Raw genomic sequence first — 16,459 nt, 5'->3', positions numbered from 1 at the left:
ACAGAGCATGACCACGTGAGAGAGATGGCTGTGCTGGGTCCAGAAGAGCCCCTAGGCAAAATCTAAGCTCTTGAGAGCTCTCAAAACTACAGTTTTGCTGTCTCTGGGTATTTAACAGTACATGGATGCCTTGAGTTGTGTGCTGATGGTACATGATGGTTGTACATGGTTGTACACTGGTGATGCATTTAAAATGGTTGAGTTAGAACATTTCATGGATCCTTGGGAAGATGTACTTCCTGACCTTACTTTCCAAATCTTTCCTCTTGTCTCATTCTTTAAATTTATTCAAATCTAGTATATGGACTTCTGTAACTTATTTAGTTGAATACTTTGTCATTGGTCAAACTTTTAAAAGCAACCTCGAATGACTGAAGGGTTTCCATGTTACTACTGAGTGCGAATCTTCATCAAACTAGTGTTTCTGCAGAGTTTCATGGCAGTTTGTTTTAGGCCTGATGTAAGTGACTCTTTACCAGTGTTAATAAGTAAAGGAGAAAATAAGAAATCTGTTTGGTAAAAGGTCTTGCTGTCATATTGGTAAATAATGGTGATGAATGGCATCTGCATACTTACATAACTCAGGCATCTCTGCCCATTCAGGTGTGATTTAAAAATAGCGAGAAAGCAGTTAAGAAATGAATAGATATTTTATTATCAATTCCTTATTGATATGTTATTGTGGATGACTCTCTTAAGATGCTCAGATGAATGCGTCTGAGGATGTTCGCATGTGCAATTACATAACTGAGCTAGCAATCTGCCGGGGGCTGCCCAAAGCAGTAGTGTGACCTCTGCCTCATGCTCAACTGCTTCCTTGTGCAGCGCTGGCTGACTCGTGGAGGCCTGGTTCAAGAAGCTAAAGTGGTGGAGAAATACGCACTTGTTTTAAGGATTGACTGACTGGATTTGAAAATCTGAGATGAGAGGGTCAAAGAGGAACTCCAGGTCCAGATTGCAGTTAGCTTATTTTATTGTGAAATTGTCCCTTCAGTGCAGATTTATGCAGTTATGCCCCTTATTTATGAGAAGAAGCAAGAGTCTTCTCTGTAAAACGCTGAAAATATTATTGGGAAGGCAAAACTTTCTGATGCCTCTGTTAATAATGCTGGGATTTGAAAAGAACAGTATTGGAAGGGTTAGCTGACTAAAGAAAATGACCTGCAGTTTTAGGTTGAGGTTCCATTTTGCTTATTTTAAGCAGAAGAAAATTAGATGACTTAGCTCAAAACATAGACGCTCACTTTAGCAAGAATAATATCTAAGAAGATTACGTAGCAGAGAAGAACATAAGAACTCAGCTGGAAATTGAACAGTGTATTCAAATGATTAATAAAGCGCGTTTTGCCACAGACAGTTTTATTCCAATTGTTAAGTTATCATGGGAAATGGTGGATTTTCTGTCTCTGTGTCTGCAGATCAGCGCTGCCTGCCATCTGGAAACTGAAAATTAGCCAGATGTACAGTGTTTCAGTCAAAAACAGGTTATGAGACTGAATGCAGATATTGCTGCAGGAAATGTAGCAGCCTGTGCTGTGTAAGTTAGATTCCATATTGGGAGCCAAGGTGTAAAATAATTATGCTATTTGTTTTACTGCTGTATATCCCGTATTCTTTCTTTCTTTTCTAGAGCTAAATTTTTATTCTTTGTTTTTATTTTATTTCTAACTTCTGCATCAGGCCCACAATAACAGATATGGACAGAAAACTTCTGGAGTTCTGGGGGTCTGAGGGCAACTCATTGATTGTAAAGTGTATTTGGTCTAGGACAGCGAGATGATTTTTTCTGAAACAGTAGGATTGATTTAAAGACAAGTTTGAAGATCTGATCATCAAGAATCGTAATTCTTCTGGGGGAAGAAATCAAGATGTATTGTGCAGCAATAACAATAATGGTTTTAAGCACATCTTACAGGATCTGTTTTTCTTTTTTTAAGATTCATTGTCCAGTCTAAGTATTGGGATCATAAGCCGTTTGTCTTCAGATGAATTGTATTTTTAAAAGTTAATTACATTTTTTAAAAGAGAGAATTTAAAAAAAAAAAAAAGTTTTCTTATCATACTTGTAAAGATGGTGTAGGTCTGTTCTGAGACTGATGGTTAAGTACAGTGTCTTTCTAGTAGATTTGCCATGTGTATAAAAGGTAGTTCATTTGCTTCATTAGCATTTCTTTTTTTTTATGTTTGGAAATAAATCTTATCCAGAGAGGCAAAGAGAAGGTTAATTGACGTGTTTTGTTTGTGCCTTTGCAACATAAGGTTGTTAGTGATCTTTTTATATTTAAAGTCTGTAAACAAATCCAGATGTGCCAAAAAAGTGTGCTTATATTTAAGTGCTAGATATTAAGGGCACTCTATTGGAGGGGCAGATGCTTTTATAAAGAAATAAATGAAAGGTAATGTAAAATGATGTCTGTAGTCTCATTTGTGGTGTTGCAGTGGTGCTAACTGCTGAGTCTCTGCAGTTGGAGGGAAACAGGCTTAAACTGATAGTGCTGCTGCATGTGTCAGTTCTGTGAAGCAGTTGATGCTTTCTGGGTAACAACAAAATGTTTTAGTGTTGTTTGGTGTTTAGTTGGGATGGAAGTTGAGTAAGAAAGATAAATGCGTATGGCCGTAGAGGAAGTGGTCCTGGTTATGGAATAGATAGGACTATGTGCTACCTGTCAGCTCTGATGTGAGCAAAGTTCAGGGTGTTTATTAGCTATTACTTGTTAAAATATGCAAGTTGCTAAAATTTTGAATGCTGTTATTTTCAGCCATAGAAGTGAGATCTGGAGTTGAATATACATGCTTTTACAATGCTTTGTGTAGCTATGTTGTTTTTTAGAACATCTCCTGTTTCTCCTTTTTCTGATAGAAAAAATATACTTCAAAAAATCAGTACTGTTAAAGCTGCATCTGCAAATTCGAAGTGTGCTGCAAAAATACTAAATCTTGTACAGCTGTTGTGCACTTAGAGGTCTCGAAGCATAGTGCTTTATGACAAGACACTTTTAACATGAATGTTAATTTTAACCAATTTAATAAGTTTTATTTTCTATAGTTTTATATTTTGTTATTTACTTAAAGTCTATATTTCAGGGAACAGAAAAGCAACAGAAAATGCTTTGACCAGTGTGACTTCAAGTGTTCGTAGATCAGAAAAAAACAGTATGTAGTGTCATGGAGGAGAAAATCATTAGACAAATTTATCAAACTCAGCTGCTGCTTTTTATTTATTTTTATTTGGAAAAAATATAAGCATACAGATTATAACTGTCTTCTGCAATATCAAATTAGGCAGTATATTACATATGGTAAATTGTCGTATAGACCTGCTTATAGGTGTCTGCATTTGATCTCTGAAATTCTAGTTCATTGGCAATTCAAGCAGTTTCTGTGTATATTAGTGAAGAGAACTTAGTATGAATTATTATGACTCCAGGAAGATTTTTCCATTGCCTCATATGTTTCTAGGGAGTTCTCCCTTCAAGGGTGGATGGGGGAGTTGGACTTGATGATCTCTAAAGGTCCCTTCCAACCTCAACCATTCTGTGAAGGGAAAGTTTTTGAATCCACTGGGACAGGATGAGGCATCAGTTGGGGTGGGGAGGCATGCCAGTGTCACTACAGCCTCCAGCAAATCCCACGTGTGCAGCTGGCAGCCGACCCCCAAAGGGTTGTCTGTGACTTGAGAACAGGCTTTATGGGCTTGAAAGCTGCACTTGCAGGGGGAGCAAAGTGTAGTGCAGAGAGTGTTGAGCTGGAGAGCCAAATGCCTGCTTCCCATCTGAAAAGTTCCACTTGTCATGCTGGACTCGATTGCTGGGGGCTCCTTCCGTCTTGGAAAGAGCTTGATCCGGAATCGTGACTATGCTGAAGTACTGTGAGAGTCCACAACCCTGCTGTAGATCTCAGGCGTGGAGTGAGACTACCTCTCACACCTCTCTGCAAGTTTAATGGAAGTGTACAAGGAAAGACAAGGAGCGTTTTTAATTATCTGTGTAATTATAGAAACAGTGAAATACAAAAACCTTAATATAAAAAAGCTTTATTTTTACTCTTCTGTAGCAATGTATATCCTGAACGAATTTAATAGTTTAATTTTCCAGCGAGTATGGCGACTTTCACATTTTTAACATTTAGATTGGTATATAGATCTGATATCTCCTGTTGCCTCAATTGCATATTCTATCATACTGCATACATACAGTTGAAGGAAAAATAGATGGTATATATTAACTAATCCATTGCTTTTTTCTTTTTCTTTTTCTCCCAGATTCCTCCTAATAAAATAGATTATGAATATAGTGAACTGATTTTATACCAAAATCAAGTGATGAGAGAGGCAGATTTATTTCAAGAGTCTTTAGAACATATAGAGACATATGAAAAGCAAATATGTGATAAGTTAATAGTAGAAGAAATCAAAGGTAAGTTTGTAAGAAACTTTTGCTGCTAGCTTTCAGAAAGATATGGCATGGAAAAAAAATTGTAAAATCATAAAACAATTTGAATCTTCTAAAGAAGCTCGTAATACCATATGTGCATTTATGTGTTCTGATAGCTTATCCTATCAAAGTGGATAGTGTATATGAGTAGTTTAATTTGAATTGATACAGGAGAGGAGATATTAAAGATACTGATTTTTAAGTGTAAATAGAGGTACCTTTTTGTAAGTTAAAATTCAGTTTTAATCTAATGAGTAGTAAGAGTTTTATGAATAAGAATACTCTTCCTAATATCTGTATGTGATGAAGCCCAATTTTAGGCACCTAGTTTTTCGAACTTTACTCCAAGCCATCTGTGCTGGTTTTTGATGTAAATCACTTCTTTAGAACTTTCTTCACCCTTTTGCTGGATTGTTTTCAGGAGAAATGTTACTGAAGTTGGGAAGACTAAAAGAAGCTGGTCAAGTATATAAGGAATTAATTGAACGCAATGCAGAAAACTGGTATTACTATGAAGGTTTGGAAAAAGCCCTCCAACCTAGTAAGTGATGATATGCTGATAAACTGAAAATATATGTTACAGTAACTTAAACATTACTGTGTTTGTATGGCATTACAGTTTTAGATTGAGAAGCTTGTTTCCTCCCAGATTCTGTTTCTTCTGAGCCTGAATAGAATAATCCTGTTTCTGTTCTAAAAATTTGTTCACCAAGTTAGACGCATGTGAAAACAAATAGCAGGTCTTTCTGTAGAAATTGGGGTTAAATGGGGCATTTGTTAGTGTGCTCACCCAAGTCTTTCCTTGGCATGCATGAATATAGAAACTGAAATGCAGTTTATTGCTCCTTATGTTGCAGTAGATTGTGTTCATTATTGTAGCTGGAGCTGTTACTTTGATATGTATTGGGATGATACTTATTTCTATGACATGTAGAGAAATACTGAAAAACCTGCTTTGACCTTTTAAAGATATTTAATTCTATGAAAAGGTAGATATTCTTTGGAGGAAAAGATTATAAGCATGATAAAAATGTTCCCTCCACCTCTTATCTTCACTCCCCCCAAAAATAGCTTCTGTAATTTCTCTTCTGTTCTTTCAGAAAAATAACTATTTTTAATCACACTATTGCAGCAATAGCTACTATAATAAATATATTGCAATGGTAACTTTCACAGTTTTACCTGTATGAGTCCATGCATTGGAATGGTTTCCTATATTTTACAATTCACCACTTGGAAGAGGTTTCAGTGGAGTAATTCTGATGACATCATAAATCATAAGCCCCCCAAATATATAGATACTATAGCTACATTTTTTTCAACAAATTTTGATTTAGGAAGTTTTACATTCCTGATTTAGTACAACTGGAAAATATGGTTTGTGGTTGGAAGATGATTACATTTCTTACATTTATACAAAGACCAATCTTGCCATTTGTTTTTTTTTCTATTGTACTTATAGAGTTGAAAATGGTGAATTTATTTTTTGAAATAATATCCAGGTGCTTGATTCAGTTGAAATACATTTACATGTCAACATGTTCAGTATATTTAACAAAGAATCAATGCAATATTATTTTTGTTTGATATTAAGATCCTGCTTAAAACTGTTCTAATTTATAAAACTAATAATGCTACTTTATTTTTTAGGTGTTCTTAGGACTATTTCCTCCCCCATGGTAAGTTCTGGAGCTCCAACTTGTGACTTCAATTAGGGATTTGTATATGCTTTAGTTCCAATCCTAATGTTATTTTAAAATGTGATTCTTAAAATTGCACATCTCTTGGAGACACTGGGTAAGATTCCCCCTTCCCCAACATCAGAGCTCAGTGACAAGATTTAAGTTCTTTTCCTCTTGAAAAGAAAACAGATTTAAACATATGTCTTGATCTGAACATCCGGTCGTAATTAAACTGCTTGGTCAATTAAAAAAAAAAAAAGCAAAATGGATTTTAATTATATAAACGTGGAATTTCAAAAGCAACAAATTAGTTTTATTTATGTTCTAACCACATTGGAGCTCCAAAGCATATTATGGGGGAACGGGGAGGAGTGGGGAGAAAACTGTAACAAAAGCAAAGCTGCTTAAACGGGAGGTATTGTTAGTGCTGAGTGCTTAGCCTGGCAGTGTTGGGCCACATTTTTGATGCCAGCAGAGTCAATAAAGGCATGCTGATAAAGTAAGCTATTTGTAGACCTATGATTTAGATGCAGAATGTATTTTTCTCAGTGTTTTAAGTATGTCTGAAACAGATGCAGTTAAAGCTGTGAATTTTAAGCTAAAATATGAATGGTTCCACACAGTGTATTTCTGAAAGAAATCAAACTCCAGTACTGTTTGTTTGAAGGTGCAAGGCAATTTTTTTGATTGCAGTGTAATATCTGTATAATGATTAATGCTGGTTTTTGCATACTAAATGTACCGTTTGTTGATATACACTATTTTACACGGTAGTGTTTGTGATTTAATGAAAAAGAGCTTGAAATGTTTAAATTAAGTCCAAAATATAAATTTTAAATCCATTCTCAATACTTCAAAACCTTTAGTAGAACATACTTTTATCACTGTCATTACTTATATCTATTATATTTACTGATAATAGGCACTTTAGAAGAAAGGCTTCAAATTTATGAAGATGTTAGTAAAAGGCATCCCAGAGCAGTTTCACCTAGAAGATTACCCTTAAACTTTGTTGCAGGTAACACATTGCATATCTGTTCCATAATACTTATAGCTTTTTGCTTGTTTTTCTTAAGTCTTTGTCAGGATGTTGAATATACATTTAATACCTATTTGTACATATACAAAATGACATGTCTATTCCAAGAGAAGTGCATACAAGTATATCAGTAAGGCTTTCAGGAGTTGAGAGAAACAATTCATACACTCTTACAGCAGTGCCAAGCTTGTGATATTGTTTTCATTGATAAAATGACAATACAGAATTATGTATAGTTTTTTTTAAAAAATCTTATGCATAATCTCTCTGCTCCATCATTATGCAAGTTAATAGTCATCAGCTAAAAGTTAGAAGTGTAGTGAGCTTTTGAATTAAAAGAATAGATTTATCTATCATAGCTTATTTGTGAGTTGTGGTAATGTTCAGTGCTTGTGAAAAGTCAGCTGGTCTTGATGCTGCAATGTAGATTGCCTCAAAAATGTAAAAGTCAGTAGAAGCTAGAAGACTAATTAGAGTCTGGCTTCTTTGTGCTTTTTAACTTAAAACTTTTTTTTTTGCTTAAAATCACACATTCTGGAGGTAAAAAAAAAAAAATCTTCTTGCTCAAGGTAGCCAATTCTCAGGTTTATAAAGTTGGAAACGAGTTCTGAAAGGTGCATATAACAATCCCAGTATCGCAGATCTGATGAAGCTCCTCGCAGTGGTTCTGGTATCAGAAAACACGAAAGCACTTCTGTGAAACTGGGTTATCTTATTAGTGTGCAGTGCTTTTTTATGGAACCATTGAAGTGCAAAACCAAAGTGTAAACCAACTCTGTGTTCTTAAATTAATACAAATAGTGGAAAAAGATAGTTCTGCAGTGTATTGCAGCATGAATTATTTTACTTATTCTATAGCTAACTCTTTTCAGAGACTATACCCTCTTTAGAAGTTATATGAAACCACAGTGCACAATACCCTGAGTTCTGCAGTGAACTTCAAGTGAAACCCTAGCAAGCTACATTCCTCTGAGATGGAGGGATAGAGATTAAATGAATTAGTTAATCTCATAAAAATATAAATCTAGGGTATAACGATGTATATATAAGTGTGTGTTTATGTACATATGCACTGCAGCTCTAATGGAAAAATGGAAAGAAATACCCAGTACACTTTCAGAAACATCCTGTTGAAAACTAAGTTTAGCTGCAAATTCCTAATACCCCTGCTCATGCATTTGATTTCTTGAGCTTAGTTTTTAGCTTAGCTTGCTTACCAAGTGTCACGTGTTGCTGCCTTAAAAACTAAACAGCATATTAGTCTTCTGTGCATGTGTTGCTGAGGAGGCATACATCTTTTCTTGGGTACAGTCACAAAATTGTAATTGCCTCATAAGCGAACCAGTCGTGAAAGTATCAGATCAGTCTTAAATTCCAGATATTTCAGTTTCTTTGAAAATCCAAAAGGCAAAACTTTACTGCATTTAAAAAGCTACATGATGAGTAATTGTTTTTCTTCTGGAAGGCAATAAGATAAAATTGTTTATGCTAATCCATAGTGAGCAAGGAAATAACCTGAAAAATGTTCTTCGATAATTTTATTAATAGGATGTTTTGTCATTGACTTTGTTTCATGGTGAATGCTTTGAGTTGTTTTATCATTTTTGCTAGTTCAGTTTCATACCTAGTGTTCATTTAAATAGAAGTATGTTGAGCAATAATGCTTATTCTCCACCTTCATGGTTAAACCAACTTCTTACAGCTGTTGTCTGTTGATTCAGAATTGACTTAAAACACTCAACTGGAGCCTGTCACTAAAAGGACAATTTGCTCCTTCTCAGACTTTGCCATACACTCTGTCCCTATCACGCTGCATGTGTTACAGATCATCTTCCTGATTTGGCTGAAAATCAACGATTTGAAGGAAGGGTGTAACTTTTTTGGTTTGTTTGTTTTGTTCTTGTTTTTTCTTTTTGGTGGGGAGTTGGTTTCAAACTGACCGAAGTGCCTGGGTCTTGGCATTTTGGTCCCTATCCACAGATGGTGGGAATTACTGTATTTAGCAATTTGCTTTAGTACAGCCAAGGAGGAATGCAAATTACTTCTATCAGTCACAATGGCAATGGTAAAAATGTAGAATTGGTAGAATGTATATTAAGATTTTTGTATATGGAGGAGTAATATATTGGTATTCTAAGTATCTACTAAAATTACTCGTTAAACACATTTGGTAATGCAGTTTTAATTTCCATTGAATGAAATGGACAGTTGTTTAAACTGCTTTATTGGGTATATGTTAGCATTAAGTATAGCACTTTTTGTTTAGAAATTTAGAGTGTGCTCCAAAATGAGCAGTGAAGCGCAGCAACTTCATTTCTATGCAAAGCAAACAAAAAATGAGCACAAATAAATACTGGGGGAGAAGGTCTTTCTGCAACCATTGATATTCATAGGAGTAAGAACATGAAAAGCAGTTCTTTTTTGGTTAGACATCTTATTTTTGAAATACTGCTTTTTTTTTTCCCTCAGCAACAGCATTTCTTAGAAAAGTATCATATTGCAAATGCTGTGGTTTGAACTGAAGTCATAATCAAATAATTAGCTTTCTGACAGTTTATTTTTGTAAAGGTAATTCTGATACAAATGTTATCCTCCTGAAGCCCAGTGTTCTGCTTCTGATTCCAAAAACAATCATATCATTGGTAGTCATGTGCTACTCATTTAAAAAAAAAAAAAAAGAAAGAAAAAAAAAAAGTAGGACTGGAAGAGAGGTAGAGAGTTTGTTTTGTTTATCGTTCTTCCTCAAAGCAGAATAAAATATCTGCACTATTTCTAATACACATTATCTAATCATAAAATCTTCCCAAGATGAGGCTTTCGCAAAATCTCCGTGGTAGTATATTCTAATACTTAGTTACTCTTACAATTAGAATTTTTATTCAGTGTTTATTTAAGTACCCCTTGTGACATTCCATGTAGCCAACAGTTTAAAGCTTTTCCTTTCTAACAGATCTTACATGTTTAAAGACTGCTATCATGCCTTCCCATTGGCAACTTCATAAACCCAAACAACTGAAGCATTTTGCCCTAGCTTCTTTTAGGGCATTATTTGTATTTTGTTAATAACGTTCCCTGTTATTAACACGTTGACATGATGAATGATGATGGCCCTTACTTCCAATTCTTCAGTTACTTTTATTATCCAGAGTTGTACACCAGGTAGTGTTTATATTTATCTAACACTTGAAATCACTGACATATAACCAATACACTTCTGTTTCTAGGTGAAAAATTTAGAGAACTAATGGATAAGTTCCTGAGGGTTAACTTCAGTAAAGGCTGTCCACCCTTGTTTACCACTTTGAAATCTTTATATTACAATCCAGAAAAGGTAAAATTTAGTATTTATTTGGTTATAATAAAGTCTTTATATTTAATTTCTAATAGATTACCCAAATGTGTTTACATATTTTTCCTGTAACTTTCCAGTAGCTGTAGCTGAACATTTTTCTAATTAGTGTGCTGTTATGTCATATCTAGTTCATCAGTTGATGATGATTCATCTGTATGAAACATGCCATTTCCACGGGCCACTTTGACTATATAACACTGTTTAAAATCTGCTTGCTGAAGAATGGACTGAAGTTTTAGATGTACAAAAGTAAAAGTCATTGTTTATTTTGAGTAAGAATTTGTTTGAATTCTTTCAACTTATGGTTTATGATGTCACCAGAAATGATGATATTTTGAAGTATCACGTGGATTGCTATTGTTCTACATACATTTCTGAATTGCATGAATACATTACATTTGCCGCAAAGATTCGCTTCATATTTCAGTCTCTGGCTGATATTTATTTAGGGTTAAGTTTATGCCCTTTTAAATTCATACCGTCTTGGAACACTTTTGTCGCACCACAGTGTGTATTACAGATTTTGTTCTTTGTTTCAAGGTCTCAATAAGGTATAGTAACAATTCATTATCAAATTAAAACAGGCTGCTAAAATTTATAGGAAATAAAATACAGGTCTGTTGGATGGTGGTGGTTTTGCTGTGGACAATGGTTTATTTTATGCATCCATCCATAACTAGTTAAGGAGTCATTTTTGTACCTGGGTGGCAAAAATGCACGAATACCTGATTCAGCTTATTCTTTGAAACCACTAATGGATATTTCTCTAATTGAAGGAAATTCGTTCTTCATTTTAAGTTTATTTTTCTGCTTAGCCTAATGTAAATTTTTTGATATTTTTCTGTTTGGAGGATGGAATCTCTGTTGTGTTTCCTTGATGGACATGATTTTAAGTTCTGATTTTGTATAGGATGGTCTTTTCCACAGTGCTTCAAAAACACACTTTTTATTGTAACTGTCTTGAAATTGAATTTCTTTTTTAAATCATCAAGCAATGAATATCTAGAGGGAAAAAATGAAGTAATGAAAGATTCCCCTTTGATATTTAAATGTTAAAATCTAGATGCAAAAGATACAAACTGATTTGGCACGGGGGGGAAAAATAAGCACTTTTTATCTTCTCATAGGAAAAATGATTGAGGCTGAACATTGTGCTGTGGCCTATGTTCTTTTCTGGAAAGATGTCTTGCTGCTAGTCCTCTGTATCAAATTAATACTTCTGGTGTGCTTAATTCTAAAAACTAACCAATTATTAAAATGCAGAGTCTTCCAGTTGCCAAATGCATGTTGATTTTTGTGCAGTCCTGACTTCTGCAGAAGCATTTTCCTTCTTTCCCTTATTTTCTTTTCCAAGAGAGGGTCTATTTCGTGTTTCACTTGGTGGAGGATTCTTGTAGCTATAACACAACAGAAGCCCTAAGAGATGAGTGTCAATTTCAGTTTGTGATAATGAATTCTGAAGTTTGGGGAGTGAGTGTGCAACAAGCAAACAAGTTCTTGCTGCCGCTCTCAGGAAAATCTTTGGCGTCTTTTTGTTCCAAGTTGGTGCCTAGTGTTACCTTTTAACATTATTATTGATATCTTTTTGCTTAATAATTGAAAGAACCTGGCTAAGTTTGTTACTGCTTTTAGAAAATATCTGAGAAAATACTGGATTCTTTAGAAGATGGGGATGAGCAGTTTACTACTATGATTTTGCGAAAGGGCTGTAATTTGGCATAAGTGACTGCAGTTGCATTTTGAAATGCTTATAGATTTTATAGAGAATTTTGTGAAGAAGTTTGTATTTTAGTCTAGAAAGTATCTTCTAGAAGTTCAGGGTAGTCCAACATTTTATATATTTTTTCCAAGGTAAAGATAAAATGCAATATTTAAATTAATAGAAATTTTCTTTGTGCTAACGCATGCAGAAAAAGGCCTCAATTTTATACCTGTAAACGGAAAATGTAAATTAATGCTTCCAAAAATACTTCTGTATGTCTTGAAGTATTTAATAATTTACCTTTCTCTGTATAAGTAGTATAATTATATTTTCATGTACGTATACATGTACATTTCCTGTTTACATATAAAGTACATTTTCTTGTTATAAGTAGTGGGGAAAATAACTTTGTTACTTCTTTGGATAGTGAAGATGAGGATTAGAACTTCTTAGTATTTTTAAACATTTAGCTGTTAAACATATTGTATGTTTGAGCGAGATTGGAAAAGGCTATTGTAAGACCTGCTGGTTCTAAAGCAAAAATACTGATATTCTCTCCTTCTGCATCTGGTGGAGTGGAAACGGAACATTTGCTAAACATTATTTGGTATCTAATTGTTCTAAGTTGGTACTTCATTCTAAATTTTTAACCTAAAGAATACAGATATATTTTGATTAAAAATGGATTATAGCGTGTTAGCACTACAGTTTCTGTTCTAGGAGAAAACAAGCTTCAGCTTCACAGGCTACAAAGCTCTAGGACTTTCCAGGATCAAAGTGAAAGCTCTTCAGGAAGTTTTTGAAGACTACTCAGTACTTACCCTGCCTAGACTCAAAGCATCAGGGTTCTAGTATGGAAGCTATACTTCAGATTCTAGTACTTTAGATTCACTGTTGTGATATGAATTTAAAACATTATCTGTGGTTGTGGGAAATTGCAGAAGTAACCTCAGAAAACGAGATGGGAAGGATTATGGGTTTTGGTCCATTTAGAGAGTTAGACCAGCTGTTTTTCTGTTAGCTGATGACCAGCTAGCCATGTCTTAGTAAGTTAGCACTGATTTGACCAATGATCCCTTAAGTAATTTAAATAAACAGTTTAAAGTGTGGAGTGAGTATGCACACTGTCAAGTGAACACTGGGATTATTTTTGATTTACAAGTCTGGCAAGTGTAAAACATTGTCCTTTACCCTTTATCTTTCTTTTCAGCTGTGCTTATTCTTATGTTTTGAAGATTAACAAAGGGCATCTTCAATATTTTTTCCTTTTTCTTGTGTGTGTGTGTGTTTGCTTTTTTTTTTTTTTAATATATATACATATATATATATATATATATGTGTATATATATGTATTTGTTACACACCAGGCCTTAGAGTGATTCAAGAATTCCTTCCCTGCAGGAAGGGCAGTGAGTATGGGGACTGGGAGCTAAATCCTGAATTGAGCACCCAGCAGTCAGGTAAAAGCACAGGTGTTGACTTGCATATCTTCTGTAGCATATGCACTGCCACATGGGCAAGTGCTGCTGTAACCATAGCAGGAATGTAGAGTAGGGGACAGGCTGCAGGATGCAGAGCAAAACCAGGTATTATTTTGCTTGGTGCTTGCAGAGCATCTTTTTTTCTTAAAGAAGGAAAAAGGTTTTGGTAGGGGAGTAGGAGGGAAGATGCTGGTTAAGAAAGCTGAAAAGTGCTTTGATGTTTTGTTTTCATATGCAGCTTTCTTTCAAATCTGATATTCCTCAGGAAATCATCCCAGTTTATATGCTTCAGAAGAAATACCATAATATCTTGCAGTGTGCACTACTGTCCTTTGCTCGCCAATTACAGTATTACTAGAGTAATTTTTAAGTAAAACTTAAGGCATTAAAGATATAAGCAACATAGCAAAACTGTTTTCTTTCTTACGTGGGTAATTGTATTTTGCATACCCTTATGGTGTTTAGGCTAGCAACTGTCTAAATTACATTTGCAATATAGTTTTGCAGCATCTTAAGTTAATCTTCCCTTTTCTGCTATGCAGTTTCCCTTCACGTCAGCTCAAACTATCACACAGCTGCACAGTGAGGTGCTTCAGAGGGCTAATCTGTCTGCAGGAAATCCCCCAAGTTAATTTTCATGTGGATGGTTTATTTGAATCTTCTCACTAAGCTCATACAATGCTGTGAATGTTGCACATGACAGGGTAGCTGAGGTGTTGAGCAAGATGGAAGGATTGCAGCAGCTCAGACTTTGACGGCTTTCAGCTGAGGGGCTTTGTATATTTAATGTGAGCATCCCTCTGACCACTCTTCATATCTTATCTGACCACATTCTTAGGTTAGTCAGTTGTATGTCCATATCCATAGTCATTTAAATGATATGGGTCATACTGTTTCTCTACTTCAGTATAAGGGAAATTTATAAGACTATGTAGAAAAGTTATGGTGAGATTCTTTTTATCTCAAGGAATGATAAGGTGCTGCCTTTGATTTTTCCCTTCCAACTCATAGGAACTTTGAAACCTGCTTTTTGATGACATTGGAATCTTGACCATATAATTTAATACAAAAAACTTCAGTAAGGTGAGTATGTACATGAATAAAGTGAATCTTAGCCTTGTGCTTCAGCTGTCTGAATCAAGAATTCTTTTGGTTATAATCCTGAGATTTAACAATGTTAATATCTTGCCTAAGAAATTTTAGTTAGATATACAAGTTGAAGAACAAAGATCCACAACTTAAGTTATGCACTGTGATAACTTGTGCTTTCAGTGGGCAATACCCAATAGTGACTTTCCTTTGGGATGTAGTGTAGTTACATAGAATTTAATAAACTAATTAATGATTTTAGGCTTTCCGTTTTCTCCTAATTGTAACTCCTCTGCAAGCTGAAAAAGTAACATCTTGTTTTTTACTCGCTTTTGTTGTAGACTCTTACAGAATATAATGGAGACTAAATCAGCTTTAAGTTCTTTGCTAGAATGTGGAGATGGAGTCAAATTTCTTGGTTTCCAACTACATGGGCTTTTCTTTAATGCGATTTCTGGGCTCTCATTAAATTTCTGATATTGAATTAGTTCATCTTTATATAGAGATTTTTTGAAGTGTTTTTGATGCATTTGTTTAAACACATCCAAATGCTAGTAAATGAAGTGTTGTTCAAACGTAGGCTGGCACTAAGGAAATGTAGTGGGGCTTTTTTGTAATGCTGCTATTAAATTGCTCTGCTCGGGAAGGCTGCCAGGAATGCAGTGCTTGCGTGGCATTATTCTGTCCATGCAAGCTCTATCCTTGTTCTAGATCTTTAATGGATTTTTTGTTTTGAAACGTTTGAATTCCTACTATTTGAGACCTTGCTGGTGATGAACACGCTGTGCCTAAATAGAGCAGTTTGAAATCAGCTTCTTTTTGTTACTTCAACATTGCCTGGATTAGAAAAAGAACAGATATTAGCCTAGTTTAGAGAGTACACTGCATTACTGTATATTCATGCATTCAGATGTCCATTTTCAGAGTATTTGATTAAGAAAGTGTAATTCTTGTTTGCTGTAAGGATAACTTTTGATGAAGTCAGAAATGTTCCATTGCTGTCCTGTAGTAAAAAGATGACTGAAGTAATTACCTGTAGTTCCATTTTTTTAGCCGTATCTTGTCTTGAACACATGAATTTTTATGGACAGATGCGTTTTTGAGCCCTCAAATTAAAACTACCACAAAGGTGTTTGAAATCTCTAGAAGAGAGTTCTCAGGTAGACGTGCGTTCAACAGCCACTGAATGTCATTCAGCTCCAGATTCAGGCGTGTGTGTTCAGCTCGGTGGGTACAGAGAACGGTTCAGCTCATGGTTAAGTAGGTTCCTATATGTGGTCAATGGAATGGCTCTCTAGACCACTCGTGCTTGGTTGGTGTCTTTTGGCTGTAGGAGGAGCTCAGGCATCTGAGCTACAGTCACCTAAGTACTAACATCTGAGCCCCAGGTGTCTGTTGTTTTCCAAGTAAACTTCCCCAGTGGGGGTGGGTGCTTGGTTGGTTGTTCTCTTTTCTTTTTCTCCTCCTGATGAAATAACTTACTGGATATTTGAATCCTAAAATTAGGAAGTCAGTTATCCAAAATTATTTAATCCTTCAAGCTTGTATTAAAAAAGAATCATAACCATATTTGGGTTCATTAAGCTGCACGTGTTTATTCATTATCTTGCTAGACTGCAGTTGTTATAAGTAGAAGTAGAGGCAAGCAAGCCTGAAGGAATGGAGCTAGTAGTTGTCTTTA

At 35.0% G+C, this 16,459-nt stretch overlaps 1 protein-coding gene across 2 annotated transcripts in view; it reads left to right on the top strand.

Moving 5' to 3' along the window:
* The window catches only part of NAA16 (N-alpha-acetyltransferase 16, NatA auxiliary subunit), a 66,345-nt gene that overhangs the window by 19,481 nt on the left and 30,405 nt on the right, over positions 1 to 16,459 (top strand). The window contains exons 6-9 of one of the 2 annotated variants that reach the window (XM_088530939.1): positions 4,262 to 4,415; positions 4,855 to 4,974; positions 7,038 to 7,133; positions 10,379 to 10,485. In XM_088530939.1, coding sequence (XP_088387065.1) covers positions 4,262 to 4,415; positions 4,855 to 4,974; positions 7,038 to 7,133; positions 10,379 to 10,485 — 477 coding nt within the window. The remainder of the gene's footprint in view (positions 1 to 4,261; positions 4,416 to 4,854; positions 4,975 to 7,037; positions 7,134 to 10,378; positions 10,486 to 16,459) is intronic. The other variant, XM_088530940.1, reaches the window with a different exon arrangement.

This window comes from Tinamus guttatus, unplaced genomic scaffold (assembly GCF_059628265.1).
Source record: "Tinamus guttatus ecotype Peru unplaced genomic scaffold, ASM5962826v1 Tinamus_guttatus_pri_ptg000394l, whole genome shotgun sequence".
Lineage (NCBI taxonomy): Eukaryota > Metazoa > Chordata > Aves > Tinamiformes > Tinamidae > Tinamus > Tinamus guttatus.
Note: the sequence above shows the minus strand (reverse complement) of the source record. Positions and strands in the feature narration are given on the sequence as shown.